The 22255-nt window shown below is 42.2% G+C and overlaps 1 protein-coding gene across 1 annotated transcript in view; it reads left to right on the forward strand.

The window, feature by feature from the left end:
- Positions 1 to 20392, forward strand: part of CUNH2orf42 (chromosome unknown C2orf42 homolog) — a 27524-nt gene extending 7132 nt beyond the window's left edge. The window contains exons 2-10 of the mRNA XM_035001375.1: positions 4180 to 4457; positions 4841 to 5675; positions 6398 to 6508; positions 9379 to 9483; positions 11823 to 11927; positions 13593 to 13700; positions 16023 to 16123; positions 17473 to 17635; positions 19947 to 20392. Coding sequence (XP_034857266.1) covers positions 4853 to 5675; positions 6398 to 6508; positions 9379 to 9483; positions 11823 to 11927; positions 13593 to 13700; positions 16023 to 16123; positions 17473 to 17635; positions 19947 to 20155 — 1725 coding nt within the window. The 5' untranslated portion in view covers positions 4180 to 4457; positions 4841 to 4852 and the 3' untranslated portion in view covers positions 20156 to 20392. The remainder of the gene's footprint in view (positions 1 to 4179; positions 4458 to 4840; positions 5676 to 6397; positions 6509 to 9378; positions 9484 to 11822; positions 11928 to 13592; positions 13701 to 16022; positions 16124 to 17472; positions 17636 to 19946) is intronic.
- The last annotated feature ends 1863 nt before the right edge of the window (positions 20393 to 22255 follow it).

Consider the following 22255-nt stretch of genomic DNA (forward strand, 5'->3'; position numbering starts at 1 on the left):
GATCATGACCTGAGCCGAAGGCAGTCGCTTAACCAACTGAGCCACCCAGGCGCCCCAAGAATAAACTTTTTTTAAAGATTTTATTTTTAATGAGGTTCCTGGGTGGCTCAGTCAGTTAAGTGTCTGACTCTTGATTTTGGCTCAGGTCATGATCCTAGGGTCATGAGACAGAGCCCAGCATCAGGCTCCTGCTCAGCAGGGAGTCTGCTTGAGATTCTCTCCCTCTGTCCCTCCCCTCCACTTGTGCATGTACGTGCACTCTCTCTAAAATAAATAAATAAATCTTAAACATATTTTATTTTAATTTTTTTTAAAGATTTTATTTATTTCTTTGACAGAGACACAGAGAGGGAACACAAGCAGGGGGAGTGGGAGAGGGAGAAGCAGGCTTCCCGCTGAGCAGGGAGCCCGATGTGGGGCTTGATCCCAGGACCCTGGAACCATGACCTGAGCCGAAGGCCGACGCTTAACGACTGAGCTACCCAGGTGCCCCCCAAATATTTTATTTTTAAGCAATCTCTACACCTGATGTGGGGCTCAAGCTCACAACCCCAAGATCAAGAGTCACATGCTCTACTGACTGAGCCAGTCAGGCACCCCAAGAATAAACTTTTTATTTTAGAATAATTTCACATTTTCAGAAAAGTTGCAAAGATAGAATACAGAGGGGGCTCCTGGGTGGCTCAGTTGGTTAAGCATCAGGAACCCTCCTACACTGCTGGTATGAATATAAAAACGTTTTGGAAAACAGTTTGGTGATTTCCTGCTCCGTGGAAAGCCTGCTTCTCCCTCTTCCACTCCCCCTGCTTGTGTTCCCTCTCTCGCTGTGTCTCTCTGTCAAATAAATAAAATCTTAAAAAAAAAAAAAAAAAAAACCTTGGTCACAGAGGTAATTGGTGGTAAAAGGCAAACTAAATCTTTCATCTTTTGACTTGGAACAACCTTCTCTTCTAAGATCCCCTGTGTGGCTGAACGAAAATACCTACTAAAGAAGTTTATTGATCTGGAAAGGAAATGCTGTGTGAACAGGCTACTGTCTCTAGATCAGGGGATTTTAATGGGTAATTTAGCCCCCCTGAGAGGACATCCATCAATATCTGGCGACATTTTTATTTTTTTAACCACTTGGGGAGGAAGAGTTGACTACTACTGGCATCTAGTGGGTAGAGACCAGGGATGCTACCAAACATTCACAGTGTGTAGGACAGTTCCCCACAACAAAGAATTATCCAGCCCTAAATCTTAGTAGTGCCAAGATGAAAAAATCCTGCACTAGATCATATTTCACAAAGCTTTATTCACTTAGTGGATACTCAACAAATATTACAGTTGGGAGATTAATTCATAGCACCAGTGAAAAGGTGAGCAGTCTTAGACTTTTCTTATTTGTACTTTACAATTTATTGATTAACAAATAGACTATATGGGGCACCTGGGTGGTTCAGTCAGTTAAGTGTCTGCCTTCAGCTCAGGTCATGGTCCCAGGGTCCTGGGATCAAGCCCCGCATCGGGCTCCCTGCTCCATGGGAAGCCTGCTTCTGCCTCTCCTACTCCCCCTGCTTGTGTTTCCTCTCTGGCTGTGTCTCTCTCTGTCAAATCAATAAATAAAATCTTAAAAAAAAAGATAGACTATAGAACATGTGGAGGGAAAATTTTTTTTTTTTTAAGATTTTATTTATTTGACAGAGACACAGCGAGAGAAGGAACACAAGCAGGGGGAGTGGGAGAGGGAGAAGCAGGCTTCCCATGGAGCAAGGAGCCGATGCGGGGCTCGATCCCAGGACCTTGGGATCATGACCTGAGCCGAAGGCAGATGCTTAATGACTGAGCCACCCAGGCACCCCAAGGAGGGAAAATATTTTATCAAGATCATCCTTTGGGGTCAAGGGGCAAGAGCAATACTAATAGCCTATTTCAATATCACAAGCAGATTATCTTAAAAAATATATTGAACTTTGGGGTGCCTGGCTGGCTCAGTCTGTAGAGCATGTGACTCTTGATCTTGGGGTTGTGAGTTTGAACCCCATGTTGGGCGTAGAGATTACTTAAAAATAAAAATATAAAATCTTGGGCGCCTGGGTGGCTCAGTTGGTTAAGCGACTGCCTTCGGCTCAGGCCATGATCCTGGAGTCCCTGGATCGAGTCCCGCATCGGGCTCCCTGCTCGGCAGAGAGTCTGCTTCTCCCTCTGACCCTCCCCCCTCTCATGTGCTTGCTCTCTCTCATTCTCTCTCTCAAATAAATAAATAAAATCTTTAAAAAAAAAAAATATATATATAAAATCTTAAAAAAAGAAGTTGACTTTAGTTAATAATATGAGTGCTGAATTGATGCCTGTAAATGACTTTGAAATGTTAGGGACGCCTGGGTGGCTCAGTCAGTTAAGCGTCTGCCTTCGTTCAGGTATGATCTCAGTGTCCTGGGATTGAGCCCGAAGTCAGGCTCCCTGCTCAGCGGGGAGTCTGCTTCTCCCTCTGCCCTACTCATGCTCTCTCTGTCTCTCTCAATCTCTCTCAAATAATTGAAATCCTTAAAAAAATTACTTTGAGGGGCGCCTGGGTGGCTCAGTTGGTTAAGCGACTGCCTTCGGCTCAGGTCATGATCCTGGAGTCCCTGGATCGAGTCCCGCATCGGGCTCCCTGCTCAGCGAGGAGCCTGCTTCTCCCTCTAACCCTCCCCCCTCTCATGTACTCTCTCTCATTCTCGCTCTCTCAAATAAATAAATAAATCTTTAAAAAAAAAAAATTACTTTGAAATGCAGTAAGATATAAGAGGGATTGATAGATGGAGAAAAGGATAAATAAATATGTAATGAAGCAAATACAGTAAAATGTTAATTGTAGAATCTAGTGGGTGGGCATGTGGAAGTTTGCTGTATAGTTCTGTTTTTTTATATGTTTGAAACTTCTTTTTTTTTTTTTAAGATTTTGTTTATTCATTTGAGAAAGAGAGAGCGCCCATGAGCAGGGGGGAGAGGCAGAGGGAGAAGCAGACTCCCCGCTGAGCAGGGAGCCCAATGAGGGACTCCATACCAGGACCCCGGAGATCATGACCTGCGCCGAATGCAGACACTTAACCATCTGAGCCACCCAGGCAGCCTATGTCTGAAAATTTTCATAATACTGGAGGGGAAATCAAAAGCAGAGATTCACACTCTTCTTTTATTTATTTATTTATTTATTTATTTATTTATTTGACAGAGAGAGACAGCGAGAGAGGGAACACAAGCAGGGGGAGTGGGAGAGGGAGAAGCAGGCTTCCCGTGGAGCGGGGAGCCCCACGTGGGGCTCGATCCCAGGACCTTGGGATCATGACCTGAGCCGAAGGCAGACGTTTAACGACTGAGCCACCCAGGCGCCCCAAGATTCACACTCTTCTTAGCAGACACTGGAAACCACATTGCTGATTTTGCTGGGTGACCTCAGGCAAGTTACTCTTTTTTTATGTTAATTGTTTTTCAAGATTTATTTATTTATTTTAGAGAGAGGGAGGGTGAGCAGGGGAGGGGCAGATGGAGACGGGGAGAGAGAATCTCAAGCAGCCTCCCGGCTGAGCACGGAGCTTGACTTGGGGGTTGATCTCAGACCCTGAGATCATGACCTGAGCTGAAATCAAGAGTCAGAAGCTTAACCAGCTGAGCCACCCAGGCACCCCTCAAAATTTTTTTTAGCATTTTATTGGTTTTTTGGGGGTTTTTTGGTTTTTTTAGAGTATTCTTTATGCCCAGTGTGGGGCTTACGCTCAGGATCCCTAGATCAAGAGTCACTGCTCTACTGACTGAGCCAGCCAGGCGCCCCAGGTTACTTAACTTTTTAATTTTCATGTGAAGCATGGTGGTTGTTTGGCTCAAATGAGATACTAGTATTGTGAGGTTCAAATGAAATAATGTGAAAGCACTTGGAAAAGCATAAAGCACTCTAAAATATAACGCATTATTATTGGGAAGGATGAGTATTTGGCCAATTATATGTCATGGCTCTGGGTGTTCTTGACAACTACCAATGTAATGACATTAGCACTGTTTTACCTGCTTTAAGTCGGAAGAACGAAACAGCCATTTCCATAACAATTGCTGTCAAATATTTTTCAAATAACCTGCAGAAGACTTGGATTCGTATTCTAAGAGGAGAGAATCATACTATTTTTATGACCTTAATATTTTTTGTTGTCTTACTTACAGATTGCCAGGATCTCCACTTAGGGCACTGGGAATCTTCTTCTACTCTGGAACACTGGGCAGGAGCTTTGCCATTGGCTGGCCAAGAAGGAGGAGGCAGAATGTCTGCATTGTTACACCATAGAGTTCAAACTTCAAAAGACTTTGGGTTAAACAGTATCATTTACTCTGCAAATGATTATGTCTTTGCCTGTCCTCTATGATCATCACAAATGAAACACCTTTCAGGTCTTACGAATTCAGGTTACACTGTTTTCCAGATGCTCTGGCAGCTGATTCAGGTAGGATTGTGCCAGGTTTTGTGGGGAATGGTGGAAAGGAAAGAATTCATCTTTCCTGTTCTCCAGTTCTTGTTCAAATTAAACATCTGTGCATGTAAAAATTAGGTTAACTAATCTAGGTTGTTGTATAAAACCATTTTGAGCCTAGAGAAATGCTTTAATTATTATATTAGGATTTTAAAAATATATGATATGAAAGGCAAGGGTTCCTTCACTTTTGTTTGATGGCTTAAGTGAATGTTCTGTTTGAGCGTACAATTTGAAAATGGTAGCTAACCTCTTTACATTTTACTTTCTGTACTAAATATCATAAATGATTTTAACTTTGTGTATGTGTGTGTATGAATGTATTTTCATGCTGATGGGCTTATTGCTTTTTCTAGGGCCTTTGAAAAATGGAACCCAACTCTCTGAGGACTAAAGTCCCTGCTTTCTTGTCTGATTTGGGGAAGGCCACATTGAGGGGAATCAGAAAGTGTCCCCGATGCGGCACATACAATGGAACCCGGGGACTGAGCTGCAAGAACAAGACATGTGGAACCATATTCCGCTACGGGGCACGGAAGCAGCCCAGTGTTGAAGCTGTCAAAATCATCACAGGCTCCGATCTGCAGGTTTACTCAGTGCGGCAAAGAGACCGGGGCCCCGATCACCGATGCTTTGTGGAGCTAGGCGTGTCAGAGACGACAATCCAGACGGTGGACGGGACAATCATCACTCAGCTGAGCTCCGGACGGTGTCATGTCCCCTCATGCCTGAAAGCTGCCACCCAGGGCGTAGTGGAAAATCAGTGCCAGCACATCAAGCTGGCGGTGAACTGCCAGGCAGAAGCCACCCCTCTGACTCTGAAAAGCTCGGTCCTGAATGCAATGCAGGCCTCCCCAGAAACCAAGCAAACCATCTGGCAACTGGCCACGGAACCCACAGGTCCCCTCGTACAGAGGATTACTAAAAACATCCTGGTGGTGAAATGCAAGGCGAGCCAGAAGCACAGTTTGGGATATTTGCATACATCCTTTGTGCAGAAAATCAGTGCCAAAAGCTTGCCCGAGCGCCGGTTCTTCTGCTCCTGCCAGGCTCTGAAATCTCACAAGTCGAACGCCTCCAAGGATGAGGTGGCCCAGAGATGTATTCATTTCTTTGCTTGCATCTGTGCCTTTGCCAGTGATGAGACATTGGCCCAGGAATTCTCAGACTTCCTAAATTTTGATTCCAGCGGTAGGTGGTGTGTTGACACAGTTACTCTGTTTTTCTAAAATGGCAATGAAAGAGTTCCACTGATGGCATTTGGAGATTGTCCTAGCAACCTTCAGAAGCAGTTGCTAGATAATTCAAATGAAAAGCATTCCTTCTTTTAATCGCAGTCAGCACACTTGCATAAAGGTTGGTTGGTTGATTAGTTGGTTGGTTGGTTGAAATTAATGATCAAGAGACTTGGGCGTTTTTACTGAGACAATGAATCTAGCAAAAGTTAGCTTTGCTTTGCCTTCTTTTTAAACTTTTTCACAGATACCCTATGTTAAAAAAAACAAAGAATAAACAACAACAAAAAACCCTTTTATTTTGGGTTGCTTGCTTGTTTCTTATCTTTGAAGATGAGGAAAACTAGTACCTGCTCAAAATATCTTTAAAGATTTACAGCAAGTCTTTTGTTGTGGTTTTTAACAGTTTTATCTTGTAGATGCTTTTTATTTTCATTTCTTAATGATCTTTAGTTGGCAGTAGCTCCCAACTTTTTAGTTTTATTTCTCTGTAAAGTCTTTCATCATGTTAATGATCCATGAATAAAAACCTATGTCTTGGGGAGTTCTTTAAAGGAAATTATTTTAAAGCGGGCAATCACTCCATAATTTAGTTTTTACCAATTAATTTTTCTCTAAGCAGGGGCCCATATTTACTCTTGGATGGTATTAATAATTAAGAAATCTGTTGTATTTTAGGTCTTAAAGAGGTTATTGTGCCCCAGTTAGGTTGCCATTCAGAATCAACAGTAACAGCTTGTGAGTCTACTGCCTCTAAGCCAAAGAAGAGGAAGAAGGAGGAAGTACCTGGTGAGAAACTGTTTGGGTTGTTTGTTCAGTGGTGTTGTCTTTAGAGATTGTTTTATTCTATTTTATATGTTTCACTGAATCTTAGCAAATACAGAAATAGTGTTTGTTATGTTTTTAACTTTTTTGAAAAAGTTTTATCGTCCACTGATGATTCTTTGTCAAGTGGAGCTAAGAGTTGGTTCTTTTGGCCAAGTATAAGATCTAACCAGACTCTACTTTTATTATTGTATATGTTGTTCAACCCTTAAACATTTGGACTAGTCTTATACCTTAATCTGCCTTAGGACAGTGTAATGAAGTTTTCGTCCATAGAGTGTTTTTAGAAATTTGTGATAACGGTTAATTATATTTTCCAAACTAATTTAAGAGTGTAGTTTCTGGGGCGCCTAGGTGGCTCAGTCATTAGCTGTCTGCCTTCGGCTCGGGTCATGATCCCACGGTCCTGGGATCCAGCCCCATGTCGGGCTCCCTGCTCGGCAGGAAGCCTGCTTCTCCCTCTCCCACTCCCCCTGCTTGTGCTCCGTCTCTCGCTGTGTCTCTCTCTGTCAAATAAATAAATAAAATCTTAAAGAAAAAAAAAAGAGTGTAGTTTCTTAGCTTCATTTTCAATAGGTGGCACCATATGTATATTTTTTCTTTTTGAATGTAAATGTACCAGTGTCAGTTAAGTAGTCAAATAAATCAATATGAAAATACTGTTCTAGTAAATAAGTATTAAAAGACCTAGACTCTAAACAAAAGAAAAATATTCTAGTCCACACATGTGGGTTTGTGGGTAGAGTATTTTTAGAGGTGGGTCAGATGGTCATATGAGCACAGGAGTTTGGGTGCTAGGATGTTGGAGAAAGATGGAGAAACAAAGTGACGTGGGTATTTCTGTTTTTTTTTTTTTGAGAGAGAGAATGAGAGAGAGCACATGAGAGGGGGGAGGGTCAGAGGGAGAAGCAGACTCCCTGCCGAGCAGGGAGCCTGACGCGGGACTCGATCCGGGGACTCCAGGATCATGACCTGAGCAGAAGGCAGTTGCTTAACCAACTGAGCCACCCAGGCACCCGGTATTTCTGTTTTTAAGAAGTGATTCTGCAGCAATATAGAGCAGAGATTGTCATTAAATGTTTACTTATTAGTCTTTCCCAAGAAAACCTGAAATTCAAAAAGAAAGTTCTTTTTTTTTTTTTTTTAAGATTTTATTTATTTATTTGAGAGAGGGAGAGGGAGCGAGCACGAGCAGATGGGAGGGGCAGAGGGAGAGGGAGAAGCAGACTCTCCACTGAGCAGGGAGCCCGACATTGGGCTCGATCCCAGGACCCTGGAATCATGACCTGAGCTGAAGGCAGACGCTCAACCAACTGAGCCACCCAGGCACCCCCAAAAAGAAAGTTCTTATCCTTTGACTCAGTAGACCTGATTCTAAATAATTGTTTTTTTTAAAGAGTTATTTATTTTATTTTATTATTATTATTTTTAAAGATTTCATTTATTTACTTGAGAGAGAGAGCACAGAGGGAGAAGGAGAAGCAGACCCCCGCTGAGCAGGGAGTCTGACGCAGGGCTCGATCCCAGGACCCTGGGATCATGACCTGAGCTGAAGGCGGACACTCAACCAACTGAGCCACCCAGGCACCCCAATTTATTTATTTGAGAGAGAGAGAGTGTGTGTGTGCATGTGTGTGAATAGGGGGATTATAAATAATCTTTTATAAGAAAATAGTCCTTGATACAGGAAAAACATTTTGTCCACAGATACTCATTTTACAGATATTTATAATGTTGAAAAATTAGAAACAAGTAAGAGACAACCACTAGGAATAGTTAAATAAGCCATGATAAAGCTACTTGATAGAATATCAGGCAGCCATTAAAAATTATTATAAAGAATTATAAAAATTAGTATAAAGAATTATTATAGGGGTGCCTGGGTAGCTCAGTCAGTTGAGTGTCTAGCTCTTGGTTTTGGCTTAGGTGGTGATCCCAGGGTCCTGGGATTGAGCCCTCTGTCAGGCTTCGTGCTCAGCGTAGAGTCTGCTGGAGATTCTCTCTCCCTCCATCCCTACCCCTACCCGTGCACACACACATACTCACTCTCTCTAAAATAAATAAATCTTTTTTTTAAAAAAAGAATTATTGGGGTGCCTGGGTGGCTCAGTTGTTGGGCATCTGCCTTTGGCTCAGGTCATGATCCCAGGATCCTGGGATTGAGCCCCGCATCGGGCTCCCTGCTCAGCGGGAAGCCTGCTTCTCCCTCTCCCACTCCCCCTGCTTGTGTTCCCTCTCTTGCTGCCTCTCTCTCTCTGTCAAATAAATAAATAAATAAAATCTAAAAAAGAATTATAAAGAAATGTTTAGATAACTCAGGTAAAAAACAATGCTCAGTTAAATTTGAGTTTCATACAGACAAATAATTTTAGTATAAGTATGTCCCGTGCAATATTTGGAACATACTTATATTAAAAATAAAACTATTTATTTGAAATTCAGAATTTTTTTTGCTAAATTTGGCAATCCTGGTACAATCACAGTTACTTAAAATCACAAAATAAGTAAAATCAACTATTTACACACACACACACACACACACACGAGACAATAGTTCATCAGAAATGATAGTGATTTTCTGAGAGGTGGGAGCAGTGGGCAAATTTTTTTTTCTTTTCACTTCTAGGTCCTCCACCTACACCCCAATTTCCTGTAAAGAGCATATGAAACTTAAAATGTTATGTATAAAGTCTAATGCTAATTCCTTCTAGAAACTGAAGCTAACTTAAAAATTAAAAAAGATTTTTTATATTTTAGACTCTTCAGAAATTAATATTGAATCAATTTCTCTTCTGCAGACATGTTATTAAACACTGTAATGGTTTGTGGTTTAGGTGCACAGACGAACAGTTCACTACTGTCTCAGGATGCAGTGAGCAGTCATCTAAGGAAAGGTGGCCTGAAAAAACCTGTGGTTGCTTCTTCATTAAAAAGGCAGGGTAAGTTTCCCTTCCCCAGGGTAGGCTAAAGAGGTGGAAATCATCCTAAAGAAGCCCAAAGCGATATAATGGAAAGAAATGTTGCATGTTATCCCCCAGAGAGTGCTAAGATAAACAGGAGCAGGCACTGAGGCTGAGATCTGTTCTGTTCCACTGGCTTCCAATCCTACTCAAAACTGAATCGTGTCTTTAAATAACAAATGCAGCAGAAGTTACTTCGTGTCTTGGCAGCACATGTTCTGTAGGATATTTTCCTTTTGTTGCTTATTACCCACATGCAGTTGGTATGGAGCCTCAAAGTTGAAGAAGAAACATATTTTACAATTGTGCAGTGATAAATATTTGTTGAGAAAGACAAATATAATCTGTTCTCCAAAGTTATAAATTTGGGGGTGCTGGCTGGCTCAGTCAGTAGAGCATGTGACTCTTGATTTCAGGGTCATGAGTTCGAGCCCCACGTTGGGCGTAGAGGTTACTTTTAAAAATGATAAATAAAAGTCAATGTGTGTTAAAAAAAATTAAGTTTGAAAACATGTAAAAGCAGTAGCATGGGTATCATTCTGAAGTTAGGAGACAAAATGACTTAATTTGAACATAACTTACATATTTACCTTTCTAGTCAGAATAATTAAATTTATACATTTGGGGATCAACATTCTTAACTCTCATATATTATGGCTGGGTGATTAAAAACCAGACATCATTCCTGCTCTCATACTCTGGTTTTGAAGACAAGACCAGTACATAAATAGCAAATAATACAAGACCAAATTATAATTAACCAATTAAGAACTTACACATTCCAGGAATAAATGTTCCTGGAACATTTAGGTTCCAGAACGTCAGGGAGTGTGATCAAAAATATCAGGTAGGGGTTAAGTGGCTACCTTCAGCTCGGGTCATGATCGTAGGGTCCTAAGATAGAGCCCCAGTTGGGCTCCCTGCTCAGCGGGGAGTCTGCTTCTCCCTCTCCTCACCGCTTGTGCTCTCTCTCACTATCTCTGTCATTATTTCTGTCTCTCTCTCAAATAAAGAAATAAAATCTTATATATATATATGTGTGTGTGTATATATATATATATGACTTGAACTTAAAAAAATATACCAAGTAGAGATTTTTTTTTAAGATTTTATTTATTCACTTAAGAGAGAGGGAGAGAGCATGAGCAGGAGGAGGGGCAGAGGGAGAGGGACAAACAGACTCCTGGCTGAGTGGGGAGCCCAATGCAGGGCTCCATCCCAGGACCATGAGACCATGACCTGAGCTGAAGCAAGATGCTTCACCAACTGAGCCACCCAGGCACCCCAGTTAGAAGATTTTTAACATCACTTCCTTTGGTGCAAAGAAAAAATAAAATAGAATAAAATAGCTTTTTACCCAAATTATCGCTATATACATTTACCTAATGAGAATTTAGTTTCAAATGAATAGTAGCTACGGCATCATTATCTCCTGATTTATAGATCTCTAAAGCAGCCATTATACAAGGCTCTTTTTCAATCTGCAGCTGACTTTTTTTCCAGAGATTTTATTTTGCTTTTCAAAGATTTTATTTATTTATTTTTAAGATTTATTTATTTATGAGAGAGAAAGAGAGCAGGGAGGAGGGGGAGAAGGAGAGAGAGTCTCAAGCAGACTCCACACTGAGTGCAGAGCCCGAGGTGGGGCTTGATCTCATGACCCTGAGATCAGGACCTGAGCCAAAACCGACCACGCCACGCAGGCGCCCCTCAAAGATTTTATTTTATTTTATTATTTTTTAAAGATTTTATTTATTTATTTGACAGAGAGAGAGATAGCGAGAGCAGGAACACAAGCAGGGCGAGTGGGAGAGGGAGAAGCAGGCTTCCCGCCAAGCAGGGAGCCCGATGTGGGGCTTGATCCCAGGACCCTGGGATCATGACCTGAGCCGAAGGCAGACACTTAACGACTGAGCCACCCAGGCGCCCCCAAAGATTTTATTTTTAAGTAATCTCTATACCCAACATGGGGCTTGAATTCACAACCCGAGATCAAGAGTTACATGTTCTACCAACTGAGTCAGCCAGACACCACTTCAATTTGCAGTTTAATGTTGATGAAAGACTGCAGACTTACTATGGTTAATAATCTTAAACCCATTAGTATCTCCACAGCTTTTCACTTCGGGTGAAGGATTCTTAAAACAAAACAAAAATGTAGAATCTTCCATTTCACTTAATGTATCTAAATTTCTTTGAATTTCAACTTATTGCCCTTTTCTGTATAAAATCCTCAGCTTTTTCAATCTTCAGCTAACTGTTGTTTCTGTAAAAAAAAGATAAAAGTTACTGAAAAGTTTTTTGTTTGTTTTTCCTAGCCTCCGGTCAGCTGTTGGATGAGGCACAAGTGACCTTATCCTTCCAAGACTGGCTGGCCAGCGTCACAGAACGCATCCATCAAACCATGCACTATCAGTTTGATGGTAAGTATTGGTCACCTGACTTGGCTATTGCTGAAAGGAGGAGAAATTAAAGTAACTGTGTTGTAGTTCTTTTTTTTTTTTTTTTTTTTAAGATTTTATTTATTTATTTGACAGAGACAGAGATAGCGAGAGCAGGAACACAAGCAGGGGGAGTGGGAGAGGGAGAAGCAGGCTCCCCGCGGAGCAGGGAGCCCGATGCGGGGCTCGATGCCAGGACCCTGGGATCATGACCTGAGCCGAAGGCAGATGCTTAACGACTGAGCCAGCCAGGCGCCCAAGAAAGAGAGAATCTTAAGCAGACACCGCACTGTGCATGGAGCCCGACAGAGGGCTCGATCTCAGGACCCTGAGATCATGACCTGAGCCCAAATCACGAGTCGGAGGCTCAACTGAGCCACCCAAACGCCCCTAAGAGTCACTCTTAAGTTATATCCAGGCAGGTAGTGGTTCTGGATGTTTCCCCTCTGTTGGGGCTAGCCTGTTGGGCAGTTTTTTGTTTTTTAAAGATTTATCCATTTATTGTAGAGAGGGGGTTGCCGAGGGGCAGAGGGAAAGAGAATCCCAACCAGATGTCCTGCTGAGTGTGGAGCCCAATGTGGGGCTCAATCCCATGACCCCAAGATCATGACCTGAGCCAAAACCAAGAGCCAGACACCCAACTGACTGAGCACCCAGGCACCCTGATTTTATTTTATTTTTTAAGTAAGCTCTGCACCCAGTGTGGAACTTGAACTCATGACCCTGAGATCAGGAGTTGCATGCTCTACCCATGGAGCCAGCCAGACGCCGCCCCCTGCTTGGACAATTTTTAAGGAAAAAGTCTGAACTCTTCTGACCCCTCCCCTGAACACTCTTTCTGCTGACTTTTTGTTGACCCTTGTGTCTTGCAAGTTTCTTTAAGAGGTTTGTTAAGTATTTTCAAACATTGGGCGCCTGGGTGGCTCAGTTGGTTAAGCAACTGCCTTCGGCTCAGGTCATGATCCTGGAGTCCCGGGATTGAGTCCCGCATTGGGCTCCCTGCTCAGCGGGGAGTCTGCTTCTCCCTCTGACCCTCCCCCTCTCATGCTCTCTCTCTCTCTCATTCTCTCTCTCAAATAAATAAATAAAATCTTTAAAAAAAAAAAAAGTATTTTCAAACATTTTGCCTGCTTTGAGATCATATTCAGAGAGAAAGGCCAATGCTTATTGGATAAACAGTGTCCTGACTTTGGGGTCTGCAGTGCTCATGGCCCAGACCATCTGAGTGGGAGCTTGCAGTTACTTTGCTTGGACATGAATGCACATAGCAAATGCCTGGGAACAGTGAGCAGGACTGAATCAAGTTTACCTTCTCAACTCAGCCTCATTGTTCTCATTTCATTTCATATACTCTTTAAAGGGAAAGGTCTGGGCTGCAGTGGTGTTTACAAAACAGGGGATTTAAAATTTTATCTTTGGTGGATGACAAGGGCCTGCTGTATTTGTTACAATTATGAGGGATCAAGAGTAGGGCTGGTGACAGTGCTTGACTCATAAAGGTCAATCAAAGCCTTTTGCTTCTGTATAAAGCAGCCTCCGTGGCAGTTTTAGTTATTATTGCCACCCAGTTCCATTTCTTGCACTTCTCCCTACATGTCAGAAAGCCCACTGAGTTTCTCTAAATGAGTTTCTTCTTATTTGCTGTAGGCAAACCAGAGCCACTGGTGTTCCACATTCCTCAGTCCTTTTTCGATGCCCTGCAACAAAGAATATCTATAGGAAGTGCAAAGAAACGGCTTCCCAACTCCACAACAGGTATGGGATTTTTTTCCTCGGGAATAGCAGTAGATGTCTTGACCTTAAAGAATTATGTTTAGAAAAACCATGTGGAATTTTCAGGATTAGGACTTTGAGTCACATGCTCAGAGCATGAAGCCTTAGCCAGTCAGCTCTTGGAATAATGATCACCCTCCTCAAAGGCCCCATACTTATTCCAGTAAGAGGTAATGGAAAGATTCAGAAAGCACAAACCTGGTAAAAGAACAATGAAGTGCAATAAGGGTGCCCACCAAGAAGTTTGATAATTTTTTTAAATTTATTTTATTTTTTAAAAAAGATTTTATTGATTTATTTGAGAGAGACAGAGCATGAGCATGATATTGAGCTGGGAGGAGGGGCAGAGGGGGAGGGAGAAGCAGGTTCTCCGCAGAGCAGGGAGCCCAACTTGGGGCTTGATCCCAGGACCCTGTGATCATGACCTGAGCCGAAGACAGATGCTTAACTGACTGAGCCACCCAGGCATCCTGAAGTTTGATATTTTTAGATATGAACCCATTTCAACAAAAGCATTGCAGGCTCTAATCATTATTTGGGCTGGCTTCTTGTGGTGCCTAGGTGGCTCAGTCGTTAGGCATCTGCCTTCGGCTCGGGTCATGGTCCCAGGGTCGTGGGATGGAGCCCTGTATCGAGCTCCCTGCTCCGTGGGAAGCCTGCTTCTCCCTCTCCCACTCCCCCTGCTTGTGTTCCCTCTTTCGCTGTGTATCTGTCAAATAAATAAATAAAATCTTAAAAAAAAAACCAAAAACACTTGTTGGGGTGTCTGGGTGGCTCAGTCGTTTAAGCGTCTGCCTTCGCTCAGGTCATGATCCCAGGGTCCTGGGATCAATCCCCACATCAGGCTCCCTGCTCAGCAGGGAGCTTGCTTCTCCCTCTACTTCTGCCTGCTGCTCTGCCTACTTGTGATCCCTCTCTCTGTCAAATAAATAAATAAAATCTTTAAAAAAAAACAAACAAACTTGTTTTTCACAACTCCCAATTTTTGATGAAGGAAAATTTTATTTTTAGAGTAATTCTTAGGCTTGGAACTCTTATATTTGCATTATTGTGGTGCATATTTCTTGGTTTTCCATTACATTTTCTACTAGAAATGTCAAGGTACTTATTAGGTAGTGTAAGGAAATAAGAGGGAGAAAAGGAGGAAGAAAGGATGGCTCAGTGGCAAATAGCCCAAGAGTAACTACAGCTGGAAATCAATGCTATTTCTTTAGTTAGTAGTTATTTGATGATATGATAGGGACTGTTTGAGGTTTAATTCTATCTTTGAATAGTCCAAGCTGTGAATCACTGTTTAGGGCCATAAAAATTTTGTCTTCGGGGCGCCTGGGTGGCTCAGTCGTTAAGCATCTGCCTTCGGCTCAGGTCATGATCCCAGGGTCCTGGGATCGAGCCCCGCATCGGGCTCCCTGCTCCGCGGGAAGCCTGCTTCTCCCTCTGTCCCTGCTTGTGCTCTCCCTCTCTCGCTGTATCTATCTCTGTCAAATAAATAAATAAAACCTTTAAAAAAAAATTTTTTTTTGTCTTCACAGCTTATCTATCTGAGGCAGCATTGATTCTTTCTTTCACGTTAAACTTTAGGCCTCCTAATACATTAATTTTAACCCATCCCTTCGCTATTTTTTCAGGCCCTTTGGTGAAACCCTTTATAACCCTGCAGGCAAGGCAATAGATTGGCAACCACGTTAACTGGCTTAAACTCCATATAATCCTTTTAAGAACTGTAATTTGACCTCTGATACATCTAAAGTTGTAAGAGATTGTAAGAGGCTCTTATAATGGAGCCCAGTGTGTGCAGCTGTGTCAAAGAAATAAGTTTCTTTCGTTTGTTTGTTTAAGAAATAAGTTTCTAGGGCGCCTGGGTGGCTCAGTTGGTTAAGCGACTGCCTTCGGCTCAGGTCATGATCCTGGAGTCCCGGGATCGAGTCCTGCATCGGGCTCCCTGCTCGGCAGGGAGTCTGCTTCTCCCTCTGACCCTCCTCCCTCTCATGCTCTCTGTCTCTCATTCTCTCGGTCTCAAATAAATAAATAAAATCTTTAAAAAAAAAAAAATAAGTTTCTAAGGTAGCAAAAATAAATAGTATCTCAAAGAAGCATCAGAGACTTTATTTGGCAGAAATCCATATCATTTATCACATTTTGCCAAAGCCATTATAGATTTGCCTCTAGAATTTCTTTTTCAAAGTGCTGAGATTCTATAAGAGGATAGTACTGCCCTGAACTTTCTAGAAACTGGATAACATATACAATGAAAGAGAATGTTATTTTTTGGTAGTCTAATCATGTTCCCTTTTTACATTGAAGCTTTTGTTCGGAAAGATGCCTTGCCACTGGGAACCTTTTCCAAGTATACCTGGCATATCACTAATATCCTGCAAGTTAAACAAATCTTAGATACCCCAGAGGTAAGAGGGTATTTCTACAATAGTAGGAGGGCAAAGAGGGGAAGAGAGAGAAACAAGTGCAAGAAGTATGTTTGCACCAGTTCTTTGAGTTACAGACACCAAAGAGAATTGCTTTTTCTCATACTAAGAGATTATTCAGAAATATTCATAGCTGTCTGGTGCTATGACTTTAATGGTTATTTCTTATGGCTTGAAAAAGTATCTTAAGTTAGAGTATTCCTTTTCTCTGCCTTTGGGATCAGAAAACAGAGATCATTTTTCTTGTAAATTAAATCACGAACCCCTACTAGCTATGGTGAGCCCTAGATTAACTGGCAGGGAGCTAGAAAGTATATAAATAATTTGAGATGATACACTATTTGTAAAGTCAGTGAAGCCAGCACAATTGAATGCTTCTCCGCAAACTGCAATTTAGTCCTCATTAGAGAAATGACCCTTAATTAGTTTGCATTCTTTTTGCAAGGGAAATATTAGACATTTTTAAACATTTTCTTTTTCAAGCAAATCCTGAAAATTTGAGGGTTAATGTAGAAAATTCAGCATAGTATGATTGGATACATTAAGATTAGCTTAATTGCAAAGTGTTGTTACATTCAGAAAAAAAAATAAGTTGTTGGGAAGCTATAGAACTTAATTGTGAGCCCTAGAAAAGGCCTGTGTTAGCACTAAAGACATTTGAGAAACTCTTTAAATGCTGGTGTCACAGAGACAGTTTCTGGCCCAGAGCAGGGGTTCAGGGAGGCACCGTGAGGCGAGGGAAGAGAGCTAAGAATCATGGCGTGTCGGTCTGCTGGCCATTACTTACCTGCATCACCTCATTCAGACTCACAGCCATGCTTTGGTATTAACTGTATTTTGCAGATGAGAAACAGGCCATGAGAAGCTCACCGTGCTGTTTAGTGGCAGTGACCAGTTCAAGTTCTGTCTGGCTCAGTCCCAAGGATGGTGTGAAGCATGCAAGGTGTGAGGTCCCCTACAGGCAGTATCAGTGGGGCTTCCAGGAGGAGAATGATGCTGGCAGAGCGGCAGGGGGAGGAATAAAACGGACTGGAGAGCAAGTCCATGCCAGTGGCCGTTGAATAGCTGTGAAGATGTTAGGGGTTCTGTTCATATATACTTTGGCTGGGGTTCAACTTAAAGTTACAGAAGAAAAAGGAAAGCCGTGAATGATGTAAAGGAGAAAAGGCAGATCAGTTGACAGTGTTTACTTGAAAATACAAGAGGAAGTTTTAATTAATTGGAGTGTACTTAACAAAAAAGAATAAGTAAAAGATCTGTCATCATCCAAATGTTTGTCTACTTTGAGTTTTTCCTTTCTTACCTTTTCTTGGTATTGTCTCTGTGTCCAGATGCCCTTGGAAATCACTCGGAGTTTTATCCAGAACCGGGATGGGACTTATGAGCTGTTTAAATGCCCTAAAGTGGAAGTAGAGAGCATAGCAGAAACCTATGGTCGTATAGAAAAGCAACCTGTGTTGCGACCCTTGGAACTAAAAACCTTTCTCAAAGTTGGTAAGTGAAATTGTGTTTTCAATAGCGCAGCTTCCTTAGAGGGTCAGCTGTGTGCATTGCACTGTCCTAGACTTTGAATCTTGACCTTAAACAAATATTCATTCATCTTGTAAAGGCCATCGTGGAAAAAAGTGTTTTGTGTCTTTTGAAACAATGTTTGTTTTTTTTTTTAAAGATTTTATTTACTTATTTGACAGATAGAGACACAGCGAGAGAGGGAACACAAGCAGGGGGAGTGGGAGAGGGAGAAGCAGGTTTCCCGCCGAGCAGGGAGCCCGATGCGGGGCTTGATCCCAGGTCTCTGGGATCACGACCTGAGCCGAAGGCAGACGCCCAACGACTGAGCCACCCAGGCGCCCCTGAAACAATGCTTTTAAAATAAAATTACAGGGGCGCCTGGGTGACTCAGTCAGTTAAGCGTCTGACTCTTGATTTCAGCTCAGGTCATGATCTCAGGGTCATGAGATGAAGCCCGGCGTCAAGCTCTGGCTAGGTGTGGAACCTGCTTGGGGTTCTCTTTCTCTCTCTCCCTCTGCCCCTCCTCAACCCCTGCTTATGCACAGGCTCACTCTCTCTTTCTTTTTCTCCAAAAAGTAATTAATTTAACTGATATAAATGACAGGGGTATCTAGCTGGTTCAGTCGGTGGAGCACATGACTTGATCTTGGAGTTGTAAGTTCAAGTCCCATGTGGGTGTAGAGATTATGTAAAAATAAAGTCTTTAAAAATAAATAGAATAGAATAGAATAAAAGTGGGATGCTTGGGTGGCTCAGTCATTAAGCGTCTGCCTTCGGCTCAGGTCATGATCCCAGGATCCTGGGATCGAGCCCCGCGTCGGGCTCCCTGCTCCGCGGGAAGCCTGCTTCTCCCTCTCCCACTCCCCCTGCTTGTGCTCTCTCTCTCTCTGACAAATAAACAAAACCTTAAAAAAAAAAAAGAATAGAATAAAAGTAACACATGTTCATTACAGAGAAGTCATAGATTTCATTATAAAGCATCAAAGAGAAAAATAAACCACCTATAATCCCATGCATCATGGAAGACATCACCATTAGATTTTGGTATCTATCCTTTCAGACTCTCTTCTGTGCATGAAAAGAATTTATAAAGCATGGGATCATACCCCAGCTGCTTTTTTTTTTTTTTTTCCCAGCTGCTTTTTTAACATAAAAATACATCATGAACTGCTTTCCATGTCTACTTTCAACATTATTTTTTAACTTTTTTGGTTATAAAACATACATAATATAAATTTTTTTAAGTGTATGTATGGTTCTTAGGCATTAAGTACATTTATATTGTGCAACCAGCACCATCATCCATCTCCGGAACTTTGTCTTCCTCCACTGAAACTGTAGCCATTAAAGAGTAACTCCCCACTCTCACCTCTCCCCTGGTCCCTCCATTCTACTTTGTGTTTATTAATTTGACTACTTTAGGTACCTCATCTAAATAGAATCATACAGTATTTGTCTTTTCTCTGACTGGCTTTTTTCACTCAGCATAATGTCCTTAAGGTTCATCCATGTTGGAACATGTGTCAAAATTTCTTTCCTTTTTTTTTTTTTTTAAGTGAGCCCTGTGCCCAACATGGGGCTTGAACTCACGACCCCAAGATCAAGATTTGCACACTGCTGACAGAGCAGCCAGATGCCTAAACTGTATTTGAAAGCCATACTGTATTATTTTTAATTCTGCTAGTGTTTTATATTTTTTCAAAAGCATTTTTTAACCAGAGTTTTCCTTTTTTTCTTTTTTAAAGATTTTATTTATGTATTTATTTATTCATTTATTTATTTGAGAGAGAGAGAGCAGAAAAGTAGGCAGAGGGAGAAGCAGACTCCCCACTGAGCAGAGAGCTCAACATGGGTTCGATCCCAGGACCCTGGGATCATGACCTGAGCCGAAGGCAGACACTTAACTGACTGAGCCACCCAGGCACCCTGCCTGAAATTTTCTTTTAGATAGGTATACCAGTAATCACTTTTCCTTTCCCTTGATTCTTCTTGTTTTTCTCCTTGTTCTTCTCTTAGTTTGTTGTGGTGGTTTTTTTTTTCATTTTTTTTCTTCTTTTTTATTCCTGAACAGAGTAACATCTGTCCATCCTCAAATTTTGGAATGGTACTAATCAGTATTTTTTTCCTTCCTTCCTTCCTTCCTTCCTCCCTCCCTCCTTCCCTCCCTCCCCTCTCCTCCCCTCCCCCTGCTTGCTTGCTTTCCCTTTCTTCCTTCCCTTCCTCCCTCCCTCGCTCCCTCCCTCCCTCCCTTCCTCTATCTCTCTCTTTCTTTCATTTCTTTCTTTGTCTTCAGGCAACACTTCCCCAGATCAAAAGGAGCCAACACCTTTCATCATTGAGTGGATCCCAGATATCCTTCCCCAATCCAAGATTGGCGAGCTGCGGATCAAGTTTGAGTATGGTCACCACCGAAATGGGCATGTTGCAGAGTACCAAGACCAGCGGCCGCCACTGGACCAGCCCTTGGAACTGGCCCCTCTGACCACCATCACTTTCCCTTGAGGCAAAATGAAACCGTCTTTTGCTGCTAAATTTGCACATCCCCACCCCTTGACAATTTTAAATACCTAGTTAGGCATTTAGATGGCCCTGTTCCTTAGTGAACTGCTCTTAGTTAAGATACAAGTTCTCGGCACATTCGAGTGGATTCTTTTGAAGAAAAACTCTTCTTGTAAATGGCCTTTTTGGTGCTGCTGTGTATAGTCTTCATTATAAATTAGGTGATATTTCTAGCTAGAATTTTTAAAGAACAAAAAGGAAACCAGCTCACTTTCCTTCTTCAAGGACTCCCATTTAGAGTTTGTTTCAACCTTTTTCTAATGCTCTAAGAAGTAAGCAGCACTCCGCCTTACACCAACAGTGTTGGAAAGTTACTAATACCCTGGTTAGGGCAGAATGTTAAGGACCATCCTGAGAGAGTTCCAGTCATGCCCTTTTATCCTGTTCTCAAATAAAGCACAGTGTCACTAGTTTTTCCAAAGTGTATATCATATTGGCCTGATGATAAAATTATAAACCTTTGGGGAGATTTAAGTAATAGTGAAATAGGAAAATGTCAAGGGAATATTGACATTTCAAACTAATGCTTCGAGTTGCTTATTTCATTGATACTTATTTCCTTCTCTAGTCTCAAAAAAGTTTAACAGTAAGATTCAATTCCTATTGCTGAGTTCATTGATCACAGAATGGAGATATTGAAAGAGAACTGGAAGCCTGTGTTCAGGGAGAAAAGAAGGGAATGACCATATCCTATATGCCTTACTATGTCCCAGGCACTCTCATATACGTTCCCAATCATTTTTCTCATTTAGTCCTCATTATTCTTTGAATTTAGGCATTACCCCTTCTTTTAAGTTAAAGAGACAGCCTCTCTGAGGTTAGCTTGCTGGAAACAACATTAAAAATAATGTTTCATTTTACTGCAAAGGACATGTTCTTTCTACTTTATCATGTTGCTTTGATATAAATTCCTTGTAATTCATTATCCTTGGGAACACAAGAAAAATCCATATAAAGGAGGCTCTTGGTTTTCTTTTGACGGCAAGTAACAAAACCCCAACTCTAACCAGCTCAGGCAAAAATGGGAATGAATGACTGGTTCATGGACTCTAAAATAGGGCTGGACAGCTGTCGTGTGGTGGCACTGGGATGTGACTAGGCCTCAGGAACCCTGGAGCCCTTGCCCATGTGACCCATCACTGTCTCTCCTGGGGTTTCACTCACTCTCAGCACCGAGCAGCTCCCTCTGGCCAGAATTCTGACTCCTCTGAGGTGCCTGAAAGTGTGACTTCTCCTTCCACACTAGAGCAGGACTGACTGCTCTGCTCTGTCTCTCATCCAAAGGGCAAAGACCCAGAGGAAAGACTCTAATAGGCATTTTTGCTAAAATGGGGAGCTGGGCCCCTAAGGGGGGGGCGGGTAGGCAAATTAAGTGTCTATCCTGTGTGATTGAGGGGCTAGTGTGTGTGGAGCACTCACAATGCTTTAGGCAGTGGTGGAATTCCTTGAAGAGACTCCAGAGAGGTCCACAGAGAACTTAGAACTTGCACTGGGCTTTAAAGGAGAAAGGGTTTGCATAGATAGAAAGAGGAGAAATTAAAATTAGGTGAAACAGAGCCTGCCTGAAAAGGAAGAACACCTAAGGAAACATAGTGGTTGGCCCATTCAAGAAACCCTTCAACCTGAGTGCTTTGAGGACGATAGTCACAGCTTTTGGACCAAGACAGATCGGTGAGTGACAAGCAATGCCTGGGTCTAGCAGTACTTGACTACAGCCACAAGGACGAGAAGCACAATCAAGGCCATAAAACACATGGCTGGGACAAATGATCCACCCAAAGAGGTGCACACTCAAGTGCTAAGGTCTTCACCCAGGACCACCCCAGCCCACCATCACAGCCCATCAAAATCTGGAATAGGGTTCAGAGTTACGGTGACTCTGTTTTATAACTTGACATCCTCTCTAACAGGTCAAGCATGGGCCTAGGAGTACCAACCAATGGGACTGCTGCACCCACTCTCAACATCCAGACACCTCTGGGACACCACCAGTATTGACCTCATTTCAGACTTACCCCACACTACCACTACGGAGTGATCCTA

This window comes from Mirounga leonina, unplaced genomic scaffold (assembly GCF_011800145.1).
Source record: "Mirounga leonina isolate KUSES-001 unplaced genomic scaffold, KU_Mleo_1.0 Mir_125, whole genome shotgun sequence".
In the NCBI taxonomy this organism is placed as follows: Eukaryota; Metazoa; Chordata; class Mammalia; order Carnivora; family Phocidae; genus Mirounga; species Mirounga leonina.